Raw genomic sequence first — 21,988 nt, forward strand, 5'->3', positions numbered from 1 at the left:
TATTGTCTTTCCTCCTTTTAATGAAATCTACAGTACCAGCTATATATTAAGTAATGGCACTGCTGTAGAATGGCATAGACTAATCGCTGAAAGTCAGTGAGGTATGTGACACTAGTATACAGCGTAGACAGTGTTTGACTGAAAGTAGGAGTTGTTCAAAAGTTAAGGCCTATGATTTTGGTCAGCTGTTGGGTTCAAGCAAAATTAGCAATTCTCGGAAAGTGAAAATTAACTTGTTTTTGGTATTTTCTTAATTATGCAGATAAGCAGGTTTGGTATGTGGTTTGAAATATTTGTTCCAAAGATGAGAACATTTTGCATGGAAGATGGAGTAGTAGGCAGGGATGACGTGTTAGGAAAGGTAGTGTTCAAAAACTATGACAAAAGTCAGCTTGGTGGAGCTGTTAGAGATAGGAAGAAAGAAGGAGGATGGTTGTTAAAGCCAGTGAGTAGTTAGTGAGGACATCCGACCAGGATTTAGGATATGGTATATTTTGTCTTTGTTTTTGATTCTGTCCATTATTATAGAATGTGGGTAAATGGCCATAGGTGGTAGGTCAGAATCTTTAATTTCTATTTTAACTTTTGTCGGAGGGAATAAAAGACTTACTGGGAAGTGGCTGTGCTACAGCATTTTCCCATCATTTTCTCTTCTAGCTGCTCAGTTTATTTACTCGCGGCGTGACAGACCTTCCCTTGGTGAGCCTGTAGAAGAATACGATTACGACGATCTGAAAGAGTCCTCCAATTCTCTTTTGAACCATCAGCTGAGTGGAATTGATCAAGGTATAGTAAAGAGTAGTTTAATCTCTGCTTCCTGTGTGAACGTGATTGATGATCAGTACACCAGAATTTATTAGGTTTATTGCAGTTGTTCACAGTAGTGATTGTGGGTAAGAATGGTACAAAAATGTCTCTTATGTCTTCAAAGGAAATTTACATTTTATTAAGTATATTTTTTGAGGAGTGTATGGTTAACTCGATGGTTGAAATATTGGTTGTGTGACTGTTATTTAGTAACTGGAATATTTGACTGAGATCTTCATTTATTTAGGAGAGAAACTTAAGTGATTTATTTTCTTTTAGCAATATTTATTGTTTCATGAGCTCTAATAGGGAAAGATAGGTATGTTGTGGATAAAAATATAGTCATTATAAGTAATTTTTGCCAAGGAAGGAGGAAAGTTGGACATCTTAATAGAGTTTCAAATCCTTCTTTTGTTTTGTTTTGAAAACTGAGGGTTTTTTCATGACATCATTTATGTATGGCTTTACTTACTTTCTGTTCTAGCTCGTCTTTATTCATGCCTTGATCACATGAGAGAGGTGCTTGGAGACACTGTGCCAGATGACACTTTGATTGAAGCCGTTCTGAAGAACAAGTTTGATGTGCAGAAGGCTTTGGCAATGGTTCTGGAACAAGATAAAATGCAGAATTGGAAGGTCAAGAGTGAGGGAGCAATATCTACAGGGAAGATAGCAAAAGGTATGCGTTTACTTGTTTTCTTTTAGTTTTTTTTACAGTTAATGCTTTAAAAGAGGCTTTGATTTGCTTTAGCTGTTTAGAAAAATGGGCAGAAAATTGTGCATGTTACAGTAATCCTGATGATCATCAGTTGATTTACCCATTTGTGAATCTTTAAACTGAGTGCTGTGTTTTCTTTCCTTTGTTAAAGATTGTTTTTTGATGATTTCCCTGCTTTTTTTTAAAACTAGAAGAATATAGGGGGAATAAAATCAGATAAAAACAAGACACTTGTTGCTTCTTGTCAGTAGCTTAGAGAGTTTTTTAATTTTTTTTTTATTAACTCTGATGGCTCAGGAGATGGAAATTAAAAGCCAGACAATTAATTACAAAAATGCCCTTATGTTTATAGCATTTGTAAATGTATTAGTTTTATTTAAATGTTGTAAGTATCATAATTATACTGTTCTTGCATTTCAAAGCCTGATCTTTTATTTTAAATTTATAGAATTTGGGGTTAGTTTTTGAATTTAATTGGCATAAGAAGGGAACTGAGGTATCTTTATAATAATTGGTATGGTGTCTGTCCGTAGGAGCATGGTGATTTATTAACTGGCTTGATATTTCCTATATCCCGAGGACTAGATTTTCACCATAACAAAGTTGTATGCAGTCTCTTAACATGAAATAAGGGTGGTTTTTCATTTTTTGTTTAAATTTTAAAGGAATTTTGATGGGGAGGTACCTGTAACTGACCAAATGAAAATGAGTCTATAGTATTTTATCGTTATTAGTAGTTTATTCCAGAAATTACAGAATGTTATTTGTTTGCATGTTTTTAATACATTAAGAATATAGGAGAAGATGAACTAAATAAGTTCCTTTCACTGGTCTTTTAGACATTTTGAATTTGACAGTTCTGATGATAATTTTAGTATGTTAAAACCTCACATTATAAAATTTGTGAAAATTAGAATATTGACTAACTTGGTACTTGTATTTGTATATATCAGTGAGCAAAGTGAGAAGGTCACTTTAAGATGGTTAAAGGAAGGTAAAATTCCTTTATTATTGTTTTTTTAGAGTGTTCACTTTTATTAAATAATGATCAAATGTTTGATCACTTTATTCATGTTATAATCAAAAGAAACATTTAGTAATTAAATGCCTCATTTCATGTTTCCTTTTGGTGCTGTGACTGCCTTCTGCATTTATCAACCTATTCATCTGAAAATTAATGGCTTTTGTAAGGTAAGGAGTCTTATTATCTTCCTCTGAAGTTTCAGCTGATAATATTCAAAGCTCTTGTCCTCAATCTGCAAACCACTTGGATTATAGTAGCAAACCCTTTGATTTTTCTGGCCCAGTAGGAAAATCTGGATTATATCCTAATTCCTCAGTTATACCAAGTCACTATTTACTCCACAAAAAAAAGAAACTTGACAGACCTAAAAGTGAAAAGAAACTAGAATCATGTAAGTTAACAAAAGAGCTGTCACTAGCTGACCTAATTGATGATATGCCAAGAGATTCTTGTAAAAGTCAACCATCAGTCAGATTATCAAACACAGGTAGTCTGGAAGGTCTGTTTTCAAAGAATCTAGGTGCTGATATGTTAAGACCTCATGAATCTGAATGTGTTTCCAAAGATGATTCTTCATTCAAAGAAATACCAGATTTAAAATCCTTAATGACAAAGGACATAACACCTAATAACTCTTTATGTACTCAGAATAGTTCACTACCTGATTTGCAAAGCATTCTAGTACAAAACAGCATAGGAAGTTTAAGTAATCCTTCGCTCTTAACTAGCACATTGGAAGATACAGCTCATGATAATGTAAACGCTGCTAAAATGACTGAAGTTGGAAGTGTTTCTTCAGTTGAACAAAGTACCAAGAATTCCATTTTAAAAAATGACAGTTTGCAGTTTTCCCAGTGTGAAAGTCCATCCCTAGCTGAACTCTTTCAGGAACACAAAGAAAACAATCCAAGCCAGTGCTTTCCTTTATCTGATCTTTGTAACCAGTCATCTGCCAGTTTCACAGATCTAAGTTTGGGATCCTTTCCCCTGTCACAGCTAGCAAATCGGTATCCATCTTCGACTGGAATATCAGAATTAACAGGATCCCTGTCATCTTTGGCATTTTGTAAAGCTTCTCCTACAAGAGATCTTGAGAATTTGTCACTTTCTGATTTGATTGCAGAAACAATTGATATAGACAACACTCAAATTAGGAAGGAGTCTTCTAAGCTCAGTTTATCTGAAATAAGGTCACCTGGAATAGATTCAAATATTGATCTTAGTGTCCTTATAAAAACCCCTCATCTTGTTCCAAAACATGCAGTAGACCAATCAGTTGCTCCAACATCAGAAACAAAAGTTTTAAGTTCAAAGTTAGGGAAAAGTTTCAATTCTGCTAAGGCTAATAAGAAAACCAATAAAGGCTCTTTGACTAGGAAACCACCTTTTTCTCTCTCTTGGACCAAGGCCCTTGCTGCTAGACCTTCAGCTTTTGCTTCAACACTGTGTCTTCGTTACCCACTGAAAAGCTGCAAGCGACGCACTCTTGACCTATATAAGACTTTTCTTTATAGTAGACAAGTTCAAGACGTGAAGGACAAAGAAATAAGTCCTCTTATAGCAATAACACCATTTGACTTCAAATCCGCATCTCCTGATGACATTGTAAAAGCTAATCAAAAGAAAGCTTTCACTAGAGAATAGTAACAAAAGGAAAACTTGCTAACTGTTGAAGAGCTTCTGTTTTAATTTAGTCTTTATAGAATTACTTGATATTATGGGATTCAAGTTGTGATTTTTACATTAAAATCGTCTTAAGTCAGTTGATAGTTTTAGTTGATATGTGTTTTTGCACTGAAAAAATTTTTTTAAACTATATCTTCTTTTAAGTGATAACTGGCTTTATTTAAGTTGATAGCCTAAAATGGGTGTATGTTTACAAAGCATATATGGAAACTTGATATTGTGAAATCAAACCTCTCAGATATTTTTGTTTGAGTGTTCAACTTTATAAGTTTTTACAACAAGACATTTTCTTTTATAAAGTATTTTTGTGCTTCGTTCTTAAACGAAAATGCCACTTGGGATTATTAGAGTTTAGTGATGAAGATTTTTCTTATGATACATGGCATAGCATAGGTGAGACGTAATTATATTTTAAAATATTAGTGATATCATTCCCATTCATTATTTTTCTGTAGGTGAATACTTAAAATTTTTCTATTAGAAAATTTTAAAATTCCTGACTCTTCAGAATACTGTGGAGGTTGTTGAAATACATTTTTGATGGTAATGAAATGAAAAACCTTTAAAGGACCATGTACGTACTGAAGTTGGATTAATACTAAATTATTTTTATACATTTTCAAAACCATTTGTCCTAAATGCACAATCTGCAATAAGTATGTAGGAAGTGTTTTCAAGTATGGCTGCATGTTGTTTGAGTAGATAGTTTTATCAGATCTCTTACTTTTTTTTTTTTTACTATGAGTAATGAAATGTGGAATTTTCCTTTTTGATACTGCAGTGACAAAGTTACAGCAATGGTAGACCAGTAAGAGCTCTTCTAGTTCCTAGAACAAGTATGTAATTCTTCCCTTAAAGCAGTGGTCCTTAGCGAACAATCAGAATCGCTTGGGAAATTTTTTCAAAACACAGATACTGTAGCTTCACTCTAGACATGGTGGTCAGTCTCTGAGGGTTGGCATTTGGGAATGTGTATTTTCAAAATAGTCCCTAGGTGATTTTGATATGTTACTTTTACTTAAGAACCACTGCCTTAGGGGAAGAAATCAGTAGCTTGAGAGGCATTACTAATGCTAAGACCAATGTGAATTTATACTTATAGTTTCTAGGAATCAGGAATACTAAGGAAATTTCGAATTAGGAATTACAGTCTTTTACATAAGAGGGTGCTGATGGTGTATTATTAATATTTCTTGCAGGAAAAAAATAGTATCTAGAATGGTTATTTCTTAATGAAAATGAAATAGCTGGCCTTTTCCCGGTAAAGAAATATTTTTCTCTGGCAGCTACTTCACTATGCTTTTGATGATTTTTTTTTTTTTTTTTTTTGTATTTCTTGTTTCAGTTTATTTTCAGAATGACATTCCAATATTTTTAACTGTGTATGATGTTTTTATATCCAGTGTTTTGGTGGGAAAACTTAAGCCAGAATTATGTTTTCATTGTTCTTGACCACTTTTTTTCATGATGTCTTCAGTTTTGTTTTTAACTGTATATTTCAGTGCACATCATACTGATGCTTAGGAGATCATATAAATCACGTTTTGTTTATGGTCGATTTTAAAGTTTGAATGAACTCAACTGCTGATTTTGTTTTCCTAGCCTTAAACCTTGATGAAACATTGTAGTAATTTTGCAAAATTAGTATATGACTCATCAACTAGATTTATGTATGGGCAATCTGCCACTTAGAATTAATTGTATTCTATGAGTCTGTTTGGAACTGACAATAATTCCAGATAGATTAAGTGTTATGCAAGTGGTCCACTTTGCACATGAACCCACAAATACTTAACCCATAGTGAAATTGAACAGTGGTACTATTATTTTACCTTCTTTTATAACAGATTTTCAAGCGGAAATACAATACTTTTAAGCCATATAGTAGATCTTGTAGAGTGAACTAGGTCTCCTTTTGTTGACTGATTAGGATTGTAACTACCACTTGTAAGATTATTTAGGGGAAAAACTTTGTTGCAGAATGATAGGTCTCCCTGTTGCCCTTGTCATGCCTACTTGTCCATGAGGCACATACATGATATGGCCTTATTGACTAAGGATGTGTCACAGTTTCTGAGATTCAGAGAGTGGAACCGAGAAGGTCCCTTGCCCCTTCTTCCTTTGGCCTTTGGCCATTGATAAAGAGACCAGTGCCTCTTTATGGATACATTCCCAGTGATGATGATTGCTTGCACTGAGTGCATATTCTGTACCAACTGCTGGTTTTTGACTGACTGCTGTCTTGGTAGCTCAGGTATGCTAAGAGTTTTAGATTATTTTCTAATTCCAATATCAGTTTTGTGATGCAAAGCCATTTTTATTTGATTATGATCAAGAGCATTTTTCTTTAGCAATGTAAATTATACTGTAATTATATTCTAAGTGACATAAAATACAAAAGATGTTTAAAATTACTATTTTTGCTCACTTTTTTTTGTCTTTAAATGATCTAAATGATTTAAGTGGTTCATGGATGTTTTGTCCTCTTGCATTCTAAAGTCTTCATTTGGCTTTTTTGGTTATGGTTCTTCTTTTCCATTAATTGCCAAGAACTAGGGTTTCACTTGTGTACATGACATTTTGCTTAACTTTTCTTTCTTTTTTTGTTTTACTTTTTTCCTGCTTCTAGTTTAATAACTCGCATTCTAATCTCTTTTTGGCTTTGAATCCTCCTTTCTTGAACTTTTCTTTTACCCTTTTTTCTTCTCATTTAAATAGTAATAAATATTCCCAGCGTGTTATATTTCAAAGTTTAGTATTCAAGTGGCAGGTCATCCAACTGATTGTCACACTATACTAGAGATTAAACTAGTACAGTGCTTTTCTTTGTATGTAAAAGGGAGCACTGTTAAGATAAACACAGTTAAGAGAAAAATAATGAGTTCTTATGTGATTATTTACTTTTTAAATTGACCCTGAATTTATATGTGGACCATTACAAATAAACAAGTACACAGTTACACATCGAGGAAGAACTATGTATCAAGCGGTTTTTTGTTTTGTGTTCCTACAAGTATATGTTTGGTTATGGAGTCATTTTTGTAGTAGCCTAAAAATATAAACAAAGAGAATGTTGACCAGACAGGGAAGTGTTGATAGTAATTTCTTTACTAGTTTTCTTCTAAGATTATATAAGACTCGATGTATGCAGTTGTACATTATATTTTTAATTTTTAGGGTGTAAAAGACTTGTCATTTTGAGTGTATATATACATTTTTGTAAAAGCTACATTGAAATAAATTATAATTCTGGGATTCTCTTAAATAAGAAAACATCAGAGTTTATCCGTAGGGATTTTTTAGATAAACTTGATCCTTCAGAATGGGATTTTAATAATTTATGCTGAAGGTACCTGCTTTTATGTTCCTATAAACAAATTAAACAAAACAAAACACAAAACTATCTGGTTGTAAAGAATTTCTTCTAAGATATTTGTCACTTAGAATTCTTGCTTTCCAAAAGGTAGAATTTAATAAATGTTTACTTTGGAGGACTTAACATACCATGCTAAAGGGGGGACCATTTTAAACAGCAAAATTACCAACTAAAATTGTAATATGAAAAATGTGACACTAGATAGGTCATAAAAAGGGTATTTGTTTATGGTGTGAGAGCTGAAACAAGAAGGCAGAGTATCTATCACCTTTTGACCTCAGCTAGGACTGTGCATGTTGGGGGGTTCTAATTTTTTGCTTCTCTGCACTTTTGTGGGCATGATTGCAAAAATGCCTGCCGCACATAGTGATTTTTGCGGTTAATACATTTTAGTGAATAGGTAAATTTGCAGATATGGAAACGGTGAGTAATAAGGATGGACTGTACATGTTTTGACCCACTAGTCTCCATCCTTACTGCTACTTTACCTTTTAAAGGCCATTAGTTTGGGGCAGAATTACTGAAACATTGTCTGGTTTCTTTACTTCTCGGTTTATTTCGCCCAAAACACTTGACACATTACAGCCAGAGTAACGTTTCCAAATTTAGCTCTTTCTATCCTTTGTATAAATTTTAAAAATTATTTTATAAGACCTTTTAGGAGCTGGGTTCTGCCCATATGTGCCCCTCTCCCCAACCCACTCAAGAACAAGCCACTTGAGTTTTTTCTGCTTCTTTGTAGTGTTTTGCCCTTACTGTTGCCCGCATTACTCACCCTGGCTGACCATCCTTCAGGTTGTAGTCTGTATATGACTTTATCCCAATCCTGGTGTAGGGGAACCTTCATATGCATCCTAGTTCACTATATTCCTTTTATTACCATTCCATGTAAAATTACAGTCTTCCTCCCTGGTGCATGTAGTCCCTTTCCCTTGTAACCCTGCTTTATTGTTCCTCACAGCACTTAGATCATCTGACATTGTGTGTGTTTGCACAGTTATTGTTTTCTTATCTGTCTCCTTACCAATCCCCATGCCCCCCATGCAGTTGCTATGGGTACAGGGATTTTATGTGTTTGCCTCTATCTCCTCAGCTTAGAATACGTCTGGCTCATAGATGTAGGAAAGGGTTTAAGTAGAAAGTGAGTGTGGTCCTTAATACAGTCCCACATTCTTGTTCCCTACAGGAAGTTGTAAATAAATCTGTAAACAATTTGCTTCTTTTGTATTATTCCTCTAGAAGTTTACTTACATATCACATATGTGTACCTACATGTACCTATTTAGACAAATGGAAAGATACATGACACTTCTATATCTGTATCATTTACCAAAGCATTTTGCCTATCATTCCTTACCATTTATGTAGAGATCAATCTCATTCTTTTCAGAAGCTGAGTAGAATTCCATAATAGGGTTGTACAGTAAATAGCCCTTGTTGATACTCATTTTAAAGTATTTTCAGTTGCTTTTGCTATGACTCCAAAATGAACATCCTACATTTTTAGAAATTGAATTTCTAAGCCAAAAAATATAGACTTTAAATTTTTGATTGATACTACCTAATTGTCTTTAACAGAGGTTGTTCCGATTTCCTTCTCACAAGTTTGTCAGTGTTTCTCTTCAGATTCTCACAGATATTATTACTCTTTTTGGTATTACACCAACCTGATAATTAGAAAATATTTTTTCATTTATTTGTATGTCTTAAATAGAGTTAAGGTAACTGCTTTATTGTATATTTAGATACATTTCTGTTTCTTCTTCTGGGAACTGTCTATTAATCGTTGCCCATTTTTCTGCTTATTACTTGTAATGACTCTTAGTGTGTGTGTGTGTGTGTGTGTGTGTGTGTATACATACAACGTATGTATGTATTGTATACACACATGCATACACATATGTGTATTTAAATGGTAAAGATACTAGTCCATTGTTATATGCATGGAAAAAACTTTTTCGGATTCCCAGCTTGTCATTTTTATAAGACAGAATTTTAATTTTAATACATTCGAATGTGTTGATCTTTCTCTTAAAGGTTTTTGTTTGAAAATTCTGTTCCACTACAAGTAATTTTTTAAAAGATTATTCATTTTTTCTAATACATTTGACCTTTGCCAGAGTTGTCTCTTTTTCTTTTTCTTTCTTCCTTTCTTTCTTTTTTTTTTTTTTTTAACACCTTTATGTCTTTGATCCAGCTGCCATTAGGGAGTAAGATTGGAATCCAGTTTCTTCACCAGCATCTTGTCTTTCGAACAGCTGGATTTGTAATGGTACCTTTTCTTGAATTACATATCCCTTTTCTTTCTTAACTTTATTTGAGCTGCCATCTTTGGCATGCACTAAGTTCTTCTCTATCTAATTTGGGACTCTACTGTTCCATTTCTTTGGCTTGTTTTATGCCAATACCAGATTTTTAATTACTGTAACAGTTATTGTATAATTTTGATTATGTTTTGTAGGCTCTCTTGTTTCTTCTTTCCTTTTTCATAGTTTCCGTCACTTATCCCACTTGATTATCTAATTTGGAAACAGCTTGTCAACTTTTCTGAAAAAAATTGTTATTTAGATGTTTAATGATATCAGAAGCTTTGTGGAGAAAATATACTTGTTTTTATAGATGGCAAGAGGCTTTTGATATTACATTATTAAACATTAAACTTTATTTAGTAGATTTTCTAGTAGACCTGTAATATTGGAACAACCCTAGTTGGTCATGGTAAATTGTTCTTTTAATATGATGGATTTTGTTTGCTAATATTTTATTCAAGATTATTCCATCTATTCATAAATTTAATTCATAAATTTAGAGTTTTTCTTTATCCTTAAGTAATTTTTAAAAAAATACAGATTATTTTATTTATTGTTTTAAAGATTTTTTAATTTATTTAACAGAAGGAGTCACAGCAAGAGAGGGAACATAAGCAGGGGGAGTGAGAGAGGGAGAAGCAGGCTTCTCCTGAGCAGGATCCCAGTGTGGGGCTCGATCCCAGTATGCTGGAATCATGACGCGAGGCGAAGGCAGATGCTTAATGACCGAGCCACTCAGGCACCTGTATCCTTAATTAATTTAAAGAGCATTGAAGTTATTCCTTTCATCATAGGATTTATCTTTCTCAATATTCTGGGGTCAGTTTGAATGTTTTGTTTTTCTTAGAAAACTATCTTCATGGTTCACAAATGTATTTGTTCAGCATTATAGCAAACATTGTCTTTTTTTTTTTTTATTCTTATATGCAGTTAAATCTCCATTCTTATTTAATTATTTTTGGTAGTTTATTTATTTAAGTAATCTCTACAGCCCACATGGTGCTCAAAATTAGGTCCCCAAGATCAAGAGTTTCTTGCTCTTCCAACTGAGCCAGCTAGGCAACCCTATCGCCATTCTTATTTTAAATATTGTTTTCTCCCCTCTACTTTGCTCTTCCCCTCTGCCCATTTTTTTTTTTTTTTCTAATTACCTTTGTTTTATTCTCTGAGGACTGGCTCCTGGACTAATAATTAGCTCTACTGGTATTTTTTCATTAGTTTGTGAGTTCATCTGCTTATTACCAAATCTGTTTTCCATTTTTTTTTTCCTTCCTTTCTGAGTGGAACATTTGACTCAAACACATTTTAAATTCTTTACCCTTAGAGGTTAATTTTTATTTATGAGATTGCAAACAGAAAATTTCAGAAAATAATTAGCAATCACTCATGGACCCATCATTTAGTTTCAGATCTCTCCCTGTTATTAAGAAATAAATTGTTTGATCGGAGTCCTAGCTCCACCCTTTCCTTATTTTTCCCCACTACCTTGTAGTAGATATGCATTGTTCACATTCTGTCTCATTTTCTTAGGTCTCTGAAATTATATTTTTCCTGTGGGTACTGCATTTGCTGTGGCTCATGGATTCTTTTAGAATGTCATTCTTTAGAGTTCTCAGAGAATAAAACAAAGGTTATTATTTTCTGGGTTCTTCTAGAGTTACTTTATTTTCTGGATAATTCACAGTTTTGATTTTTGATTTTGATTTCCTTTTTAAGCCAAGAACCTGAAAGAATTTTACAATTTCCAGGTTGTTGTGGGAGTTTTGTTATTATTGTTGTTGTGATTACTGCTTTCATTGTACTGTTATCAGAGAATGTGCTCTGTGTCCTTTACTTATTGAAGTATATTGAGGTTTTTCTTTGAGGCCCAATGTAGTTTTAGAATGGTTTCATAAGCACTTGTCAAGAGTATGAATTCTGCCTGAAGAATACAAAATATGATACATTTCTGTTAGTTACTTTTTTGGGTTACTATTTAAAGATTATTTATTTGAGAGAGAGTACACAGGTGGCACAGGTGGCAGGGAGGGGCAAAGGGAGAGAAACGGGGAGAAGCGGACTCCCCATTGACCAGGGAGCCTATGCAGGGCTCCATCCCAGGACCTGGGATCATGACCTGAGCCAAAGGCAGGTAGATGCCTAACTGACTGAGCCACCCAGGTGCCCCTTGTTAGTTACTTTTAAATTGTTACAGGGTTCAGTATTCTTACTTAAATTCTGTTTCCTTAATTAGTGTTTTAAGCTGAGAGAGGTAAGTTAAAATATAATAAGACCCTTGCATTTTATTTCATCTTACTACTTACAGGTTTTACCCTATGCCTTTTGAACATGATCTATCTGGATTTGACATCTTCATTAATATAAAGTTCCTCTATGATTTGTTTTATGTTTTTTGACTTAAATTCAGTTTGCTTACTGTCATGATTGCTGCTTTCTCTAAGTTGTATTTGTTCATCCTTTTGCTTTGAATCACTTTGGTTTAGTTGTTCCTCCTGTAGATGTGTGTAATTGTGTTTGCCAGAGACTGTTTTAATAGATGAGTTTTTCTCATTTATGAGAATGATAGGATAGATATAATGCTTTCTGTGATATGTGGTCTGTGTTTTGACTTGGTATGTACTCTTTGATAACTTAGAGATTTGTACTGTCTTTGTAACATAGTAACATACTTTAATTTTTAAATTTTCCAACCCTAAAAGGTACCTGTTGATCTCATTATGAAAGATGAAGTAATTAATTTATACTTCATCTTCACTCTATTTCTCATAGTTTTTGTTGATATTTTAAGTTCTTATTTATACCTTTTATAATATGTTTAATTTCTACTAACTGAATTATTAACTTTAAACAGTTATTTAAGGAGTCCGGGATTTAAAAGTTGAGCTCAGCAAAGTTACACTTTCTCATACCTGCCCCCTTCTCTCTTTTTGTCCTGTATTTTTAGTTATGTTATTTATTGCCAAGATTTATAGCATTTTAATTTTATTCTGTATTCAAAACTTCCTTAGTTTCAAACCAACCATAGTTATTTTAAAATAGATTTCTCATAATTAGGCTTCTTTTTGTATCATTTGACTTTGACGTATGGTTTGACAGATCACCTTGTAAAATATATATGTGTGAAATGTTTCCCAAATTTTTGAATATTTGAAAATGATTCTGTGGCCTGTGTTTGCATGGCAAATTGAGAGATAATGGTTTCGGGTCCCTCTTTCTTTTGTGGAGGGCTTTGCAGACATTGCTGTACTGTTTTTTAGTGTTGTATGTTGCTAGCTAGTCTGATTCTGCTGCTTTTAGTGTGGCTTTTACTTCTCTAGTGTTTTCTCCCCCTGTATTTCTGAATTCTGCAGGCTTGCTTTCCAACTTTTTCTCCTCGTGTTTTTATCATCTTCTCTTTTATCCTTAGTGTTGTTCTCTTTCTCTCTCCTACCTTCCCTACCCCGCCTACCCTGTGTGCACACGCGCATGTATGTGTGCATGTGTGTGTGTAGAAAATGGGATAGAAACTAGACATTTTTTTCCCTTAAAGCAGTTGACAGATTAAACACCGCCTTTTCAACTGTAAAACTAGACTGATTGGAGAGACTCATGAATAAGGCAGACTTTGTACCAAAGATTTAAATGCTTAGGTATAATGATTCCACTAACCATATCAACCTGATTTGATCATGATGTACCACTGAGCAGCATAGAAGGAAATCTATTTCTCATGTAGAGAATATTTCAATGTCTTTGTACTTTTAGGATTTTGGAACAAGAACTTAATACTTGTGTGAAAAGTGGCCTTTTATTAGGTGTAATGAATTAGAACTCTCATGTCTAAAATAATGCATTAAATGTCGATGTGTCTCCTTAATTCGGCTAACATTTTAGTTCATTTTTTTTAACATATATAATATGGAAAATCACCAATAGCAAATATAAATGACCTTCGATGGGTTATTGTGTAATTTTGTTACACATTAATATGAGTGGACTGCTAAAAGAGCATATATTTAGAGAGTAAAATCCTGGGTATATCTTTAAGTTTTCTGGTGTTTTCCTTGCTACCTTAAATCTGCCAAGGGAGAAAACACTCTCCAAAACTGAGTAACATGGACTCTTTTTTTTTTTTTTTAAACAAAGGCATCCAAATTGAGATCCATATAGTATTGTTTGAAAGGAACGTTCTTGGCAGAAAAATCTTAATATTTATCTTCAAAATTGTATAATTCATCAACCTATCTTGGAAGAAAAATAGTTTTCCTCACAGTGGATATTATTATGTAAGATGAGGTTAAACTCTTTGATGGCTATTGAGGCTTTTTCTAACATTAAGTTTATTTTATTTATTTTTTATTTTTTAGAAAAATCGTTGGCCTTAAAAAAAAGTAAGCATTGAGAAAAATAGCTGTCTGCAAATCTGGTAAAGGAATCATGTAATTTAAATTTAATGGTTTTTACAGTTCTTAAATTGATATTTCCATTGCCTTACAAATAAAGTAGGCAATAATTATTTAAATTAATTAGATCATTCAAAGAACTGATTGTTTAAAAATGTTGGAGGCTTTGGAGAAATCTATTTCAATAGTGTACTTTGTAGTTGAACTACTGTTTTTGGTAAGACTTGTCTTAAGACATTGGCTTGCCCATACTGTTTAGAAATCTACTCATTTTCTTTTCCCTTTGCGTTTCTTCTTCTTTTCCCTTCATTTGGAAAAGAAAGTCTAATTTTACTTAGTGAAGTTGTATTTTCTAGCATCGCTTTGCTAGGTTTTATAGTGTTAATACTCTATTAAACAGTCTTCATATAGTATATCTGTATTCTCCTATTTGAATGTAAAATATTATTTATAACTGTACTTTCATGTTCTTGAGTCTTAATGGTAAGTTACTCATGAAAGAAGGTACAGGAGTTAAAAAAAAGATAAAAGCAGAATTGTAAATGCATCTGCAACAGGATCATTTTTTTTCTACTTCTTTATTGTACTGTATTTGTCTTTTCAGCATTACCTGACTAAATTGAAGAGAAAGTGACATTAGATGTTTAGGAGATGCAGCCTCTTCTTTCCTCTTGGGTAGAGCATTTTATGAGATTTTTATCTTTGTCCCAAAAACAAATCCCAGTTTTAATTTAAAAAGTTTGTATTACAAAGAAAGCTTTAAATAATGAGATGTTATGAACACTTTTATATGAACTTTCAGTAATGTGCTTAAAATATATATTTCATTTTACTTTAATCCTTTGTTGTAAGGAGTTTAAAATAGGCATATTTAATTTAAACTACAGTATTTTTTATGTCCCTTTCAATATCTTTCTTTGAAAATTTTTTTTCACTAGCTTATCACTAAGTAACTTTATTCAAGCAATTAGAAGAATTTTATACTTGTATAGAAAACTTCAGAATTAATTGGCTTTCTGCTTTAAAATTATGTGGGCTTTTGAAAGGAAGTGGTTTATTTCACTGAAGAAACTCATCTCGTTCAGAATGTTTTCAGATAGGTCTTAAGATTCTCTTTGTACACCTACACTGGAAAAACTTAAAACCCTAATTGCTTAATTTAAAAATAATTTGCTTTAGATTCTCAAAACAGTTTATCATCTTCTTGATAGAGCTAGTACCTTATAAGAATTGCATGAATGCTAAATACAGAGTTTTCTCTTAGGCTTAATTAATTTTTTTTTCCAACCATAGAAATTATAATCTGATTACAGGTGTATACTTTCATATTTGATTCCTGAGCACTTCTTTTAGTATGTTTTTGAGTGCTTAATGTATGTACATAAGTATTGCTCAGTACTTGAGCAAGGAGTAGAATGGAAGCAAACAAAAAATTCATTTTAGTATTTAATTTTCATATTCATTTTTTATGAGAAAACCGTGTGGTAGCCATTAGAGACATAGATCTAGGTCACAGACTTTTCTGTGGAGCTTTATAATAGCTCCAGTATCCTCCTCGTCTTCAGGAGAATCTGGGGGTTAGGTGGAAGAAATTGAGGCCCAAATAAAATAAATAATTGGAGTTAATTTCACATGAATATTGAGGGGCAAATTGTAACTCAAAATGAGTTCTTTTCAACTCCATTGCTTTTTTCACGGTTACATAGTACTCACGACAAAGTTTTATATTCTAAGAATTTAACCTTGTTCGGTGTGTTTTGGTAAGTATTTTAAGGATAAATTTAAATGCTTTGTTAAGGAAGTTATCTTTACCATCAGTGAGGTATTCAGAAATTACTTTCAAGTACTTTTTCTGCCAGTAATGACTTCACTAAGAGACAAGGCATTCATGTATAGAGAATTGGTATTAATTTCTAAATCCTTGCAAATGAGCAGTCCTAAGAAATGAAGCCCTTTCTCATTTAATTTTGTCACTTTGTGTTCTTCCATTTCTTGAACAACCATTCTGTTTGATTTAAAATCTTAAAAAATTTAATTTTTTTGAGTTGCAGGCCTGGTGCCATTTTAGAGCAAAAGCTTAAATAAATAATAGTGTTTCTTGAGCAAACTAAAAAATTGAGATGAGGAAATGAAAGAAAAAACATTGTACCTAGTCCCATTATCCAGAATTTAGAGTTAATAGCATTTTGATGCATTTAAGCAATAACAGTAGACAATATGAGTGATTACTTATATGCCGGATATTGTACTTTTTATCTCTGTTTTCTCCTTTAATATTCACAATAATCACATAGAGTTTTTTTTCAGGTTTTATTTATTTTGAGAGAGTTGGGGGATGTGGGGAGAGAGGCAGAGGGAGAGGGAGAAGCAGGCTCTCCACTGAGCAGGGACCCTGACGCAGGGCGTGATCCCAGGACCTGAGATCATGAACTGAGCTGAAGGCAGATGCTCAACTAAGCCACCCAGGCACCCCGTGTAGGGATTATTTATATCCTAGTTTTACACCTGGAGGATCAGAAGCTCAAAAATGACTAAACATCTTGCTCTAGGCCACGAAACTAGTACATGGCGAAACCACCGTTTCTAGTAAGATGCTTCTAATACCAATGTCCTCCTCTCTTTTATACATTTTTTGTGTACCTGTTTCTGTATATAGAGAGTATTAGTTTTTTTTTTAAATGGGACCACACATCACTTTTTATTTAAACACATTATAACTTAATCATGTACCATAGACTTTAAAAATTTAAAAAAAAATTATTTTTTCAATTTTATTTTTAATTGGGTAAAATACACATAACATAAAATTTACTACATTAACCATTTTTTATATGCATCCTATGTTTACTGCAGCATTATTCACAATAGGCAAGGTGTGGATGCAACCAAGTTAACCATTTTTAAATGTACAGTTCAGTAATGTTAAGTATATTCACAGTATTTTACAACCAATCTCCAGAACTTTTTCATCTTGCAAAACTAAAACTCTGTATTCAAAACAGCTCTTCATTTCCCCGCCCACCCCCCCCACCCCTAGCAACCATCCAGACTTTTTTTTGTATGCCAGCAAATTTAGGTTTTCATAGCATTCTGTTATTTAATCACTTAACTCTAGGAACTTAAGGTTTTCAATTTATTATTACAAAAAAACGCTTCGGCAAACGTTTTGTACATTTGTATATTTTTTCAATTCTGTTAAGAAGATAATTATAGAGTAATACTGGATAGAGTAGCTAGCTGAAAAAGTATGGACATTTTTAATGCTTTTCTACATAGTGTGAAGTTACCCTTTAGAAAGATTGTACTAATTTACTTCTTATATTTAATTTTTAATCATAATAGCATTTCTGATATTTTATAAAGGATAATTGTATTTCACTGATGGCTTATATATTTGTATTGAAGTTTTCTTTCACTAATTGGTAAGAGTCAAAGATGGTGACTTTTTTATGCCATTTTTGGGAGGCTTGCTGTGATGATGACGGTCACTCATGTGTTCCTGAAAATTTTATCTGTGCTGCATTGTGCATGCTGTTACATAGGTTGGTATTGTATAAAATACCACTTATTCTTGAGAGAACAGTATCTAACTTAGAAGTTTCTATTTTAAGTAAAATAGTCCATGATGTGCTATTGCACACTGTATGGCACATAGAAAATGCTCACCAAGGGCTGACTGACTTCGTTCAAAGAAAGGAAGTGCTCTTTCACTACCAAGGAGCAAGCGCAGTTAAAAGGTGATTCTATTAAAGGCTAATGCACTGGGGTGCTTAAATGACTTCTGACTTTTTTATAAAAAAATCAGTCAATTAACATAGTGTATCGTTAGTTTCAGTGGTAGAGTCCAATGTTTCATCAGTTGCGCATGTCCTCATTACATCAAGTGCCCTCCAGTGGCTAACATATTTAGACTTTTTTTTTCATCATTCATGATGTTTTTGTATAAGCCCCTTTTGGCTCTTCTCTCTACTTAGTCATTTTAAACAGCCTGATATAGATTCTCTTATATATTTCTTTATTTTCACATAATATGTAGAAACAGACATGACAATACATGGATTTTTTTTCATTAATGTTTTATTAAAATATCGTAATTTCATTTTCCTTATAATACATTGTTAGCTGGGATATTTCCAATTTACTCTTTTTGGTGATTTTATAATATTCCATGATGTGGCTATGCTACAGTTTATTAAAAATTTACTGTATTGGAGGATATTCATTTTATTCCCAATTTTTGTTCCTATGAACACTGTTTATAGGACATTTGCAAACCATATCCTTACAAGCCAGGGCTTTTGATGTTAGGAGATAGATCTGTAGTGGGAGTGCTATGTTGAAAGGTGTATTGTTTGCTTTAAATAGGTGTGGCTATTCTTTATGAAAGTTACTGTGGTTCATCCCTTTTCCAGCAGTAGGTGTTAGTACTTTTCTTGATTTGGGGAGTCTGACAAGTGAGAAATTAATGTATTGTTGCTATTTTAGTTTGCATTTCTATGATCATTAATGAAGTCAAGTATGTTCATATATTCATTTGCCATTCGAACTTTCTTCTGTGGATTGGTAATTGTATCCTTTGCCCATTTTTGATTAGGTTGTCTTTTCCTTACTAATTTGAAGTCTTTATATTATACAGATACTAATTTAAAGAAACTGAGTATAATTGACATACAATGTTGTATTACTTTCAAGTGTACTACATAATGATTCAACAATTCTATACATTACTCAATGCATACCACAGTAAGTGTAATCAACATCTGTTACCATGTGACATTATAATTGACTTTATTCCCTATGCTGTACTTTTCAACTCCATGACTGTTTTATAACTGGAAGTTTGTACCTCTTAATCTCCTTCACCTAACTCCTCACCCACCTCCCCTCTGGCAACCTTTGTATTTGAGAGGGATTTTTTGTTCATTTGTTTTTTAGATTCCACATATAAATGAAATCATGTGGTATTTGTCTTTTCTCTGACTTAGTTCACTTAGCTTAACTTTCTCTAGGTCTATCAATGTTGTTACAAATAGCAAGATTTCATGTATTTATTATGGTTGAATAATATTCCTCTGTGTGTGTGTGTGTGTGTGTGTGTGTGTGTGCGTTTGTGTGTATTATGTATGTATCACATCTTTATCCATTCATCGATTGATGGACACTTCGGTTGTTTCCATGTCTTGGCTATGGTAAATAATGCTGCAGTAAACATCACGGTGCATACATTCTTTTCAAATTAATGTACTTGTTTTCTTTGAGTAAATACCCAGTAGTGGAATAACTGTATCATATGGTATTTTTATTTTTAATTTTTTGTGGAGCCTCCATACATACTGTTTTCCACAGTGGTTGTACCAGTTTGCATTCCCAACAGCTATGTACGAGGGTTCCCTTTTCTCCATATCCTTGCCAACACTTGTTTTGTCCTGTCTTTTGGATACTGGCCATTCTGACAGGTGTGAAGGGATGCTTCATTGTGGTTTTGATTTACATTTCCCTGATCCTGAGTGATGTTGAGCATCTTTTCATGTGGCTTTTGGTCATTTGTTTGTCTTCTTTGGAAAAATGTCTGTTCAGGTCTTCTGCTTGTTTTGTAATCAGATTATTTTTTGGTGTTATGTGAGTTCTTTATATATTTTGGATATTAACCCCTTATTGGATATCATTGTTTGCAAATATCTTCTCCCATTCAGTAGGTTTCTTTTTCATTTTGTTGATGGTTTCCTTCACTGTTACTTTGGTGTATTTCCAATATTTTCTTTTTGTTTTTGTTCCCTTGCCTAAGGAGACATATGTGTAAATATATGGCTAAGGCCAATGTCTGGGAGAGAGCTTTTTTTAGTTGTATGCATTGTAAATAATTTTCCTAGTCTTTATTTTCTTTATCATCTCTTTTTCTACATAAAAATTTAAAAACTTGATGACACTGTGTCTTTCTTGTTAATTTACCAGGTTCCAATCTTGGATTTAACACCTCCCTCCCCCTCCTCAATCTCTAGGTTATAAACATTCTAAATTTTCTTTTGAGAGAATTATATGAATTTTTTTTGATGTTTGACTTCTAATTCTTCTAAAATTTATTTTTGTGTGGTGTGTAAAGAAGGGTCAAACTTTATTTTCTTCCAGATTTTCAACATACCAGCTTTTATGCTGTGATCAGTTGTGTGTGATACAGTAGGAGGGGATAGTAGCTCTAAATTAGATCAGTATTGTTTTGCAAACTAGCTGTGTCATTTGTTATCTGCATAATTGGTAAAGTGACTGGATTTTTCTGAGTCTGTCTTTAAAATGGCAATAATGTTATCTACTTCAAATGAATTAAGATTTATTTAACCCAGCTTCTGCCTTATAGTAGTCTCTTAAAATAGTGCTTGTTTCTTTTATCTTCTTCCTTTTACTAATTGCTTTAAAATTCGTTAAATTTGTTATCAGGGAATTATCTCTGGGTATCGGTAATGTTCAATTTTATCAGGTCTTCTTAAATCATTTGGGAATGACTCTTGGTCCCACATAAGGATTCACGATGAGGGGCGCCTGGGTGGCTCAGGGGGTTAAAGCCTCAGCCTTCGGCTCAGGTCGTGGTCCCAGGGTCCTGGGATCGAGCCCCGCGTCGGGCTCTCTGCTCAGCGGGGAACCTGCTTCCTCCTCTCTCTCTGCCTGCCTCTCTGCCTACTTGTGATCTCTGTCTGTCAAATAAATAAATTTAAAAAAAAAATTCACGATGATATCTGCAGTTAGTATATGACCTTTTGTATATGCTTCTAAAACTTCATTTTTTTTTTTTAAGGATTTTTCAGTGCAGTAGCCTCTTCTGTCTTTAAGGTCATGTTCTTGGAAGATCCCAAAGGTAGAATTTAGGAAAGAAATTGAAGACTGAGTGGAAATAAGGATTAAGATAAACCTATGTAGGCCGGGGTATGTGTATACGTATACGTGTATATTTTACAGTCCTCAAAATAAAACAGTGTGAATAACACCTAGTTAATGAGAATATTAATGAAATTTAATAGCTTTTAAATTTGAATTATAACAGTTTAATTTTTACTTATCTCTTTTTAAATTGGACCTCTTTCTTGAAGTTTTCAACAGGGTTCTTGTAAACTTTCTCCTTACTAAAGATCCTATCTGTAGTATGAGACTATTCCTCTGTGCCTTATCCTCTGTCCAAATATTTAGTGTGTTACTGATTTTATAACCGAAAGTTGATTCTCACTCCTAGTTTCCACAGTAATTTGGAGAAGAGCACAGGTACTTGTGTAGATTGCTTGGATTTATACTCCATTTGAACCACTTACTAGCTTTGAGTCATTAGCAAATTTCTTAACCTTGTGTGTCACAAGTTCCTCATTTGCAAAATTAGGATAATAATCTTATTTTTAGGGTAGTTACAATGTTGAAAGAAGTCATATATTAAGCCATTATAGCATGTCTTGGCACAGTTAGGAGCTCATTAAATTTAGTTATTCTGTATTGAGGTGTTTCTCAAATATACATTCATGCCTAAATTTAAGATGTGAAGTATTTTTTTTTTTTGAAGATTTTATTTATTTATTTGACAGAGAGAAATCACAAGTAGATGGAGAGGCAGGCAGAGAGAGAGAGAGAGAGGGAAGCAGGCTCCCTGCTGAGCAGAGAGCCCGATGCGGGACTCGATCCCAGGACCCTGAGATCATGACCTGAGCCGAA

The 21,988-nt window shown here is 33.2% G+C and overlaps 1 protein-coding gene across 3 annotated transcripts in view; it reads left to right on the forward strand.

Annotated features, from left to right (window-relative positions):
• The window catches only part of HBS1L (HBS1 like translational GTPase), an 84,146-nt gene that overhangs the window by 10,971 nt on the left and 51,187 nt on the right, over positions 1–21,988 (forward strand). For 2 of the 3 annotated variants that reach the window (XR_004284938.1, XM_032339449.1), the window contains exons 3-4: positions 658–786; positions 1,292–1,486. Coding sequence is in view for 2 of the 3 variants with exons in the window: in XM_032339449.1 (XP_032195340.1) it covers positions 658–786; positions 1,292–1,486 (324 nt within the window). In the remaining variant the exon portion in view is untranslated. Of the gene's footprint in view, positions 1–657; positions 787–1,291; positions 1,487–2,721; positions 5,651–21,988 lie in introns of those variants that run through there. The other variant, XM_032339451.1, reaches the window with a different exon arrangement.

This window comes from Mustela erminea, chromosome 4 (assembly GCF_009829155.1).
Source record: "Mustela erminea isolate mMusErm1 chromosome 4, mMusErm1.Pri, whole genome shotgun sequence".
NCBI lineage: Eukaryota > Metazoa > Chordata > Mammalia > Carnivora > Mustelidae > Mustela > Mustela erminea.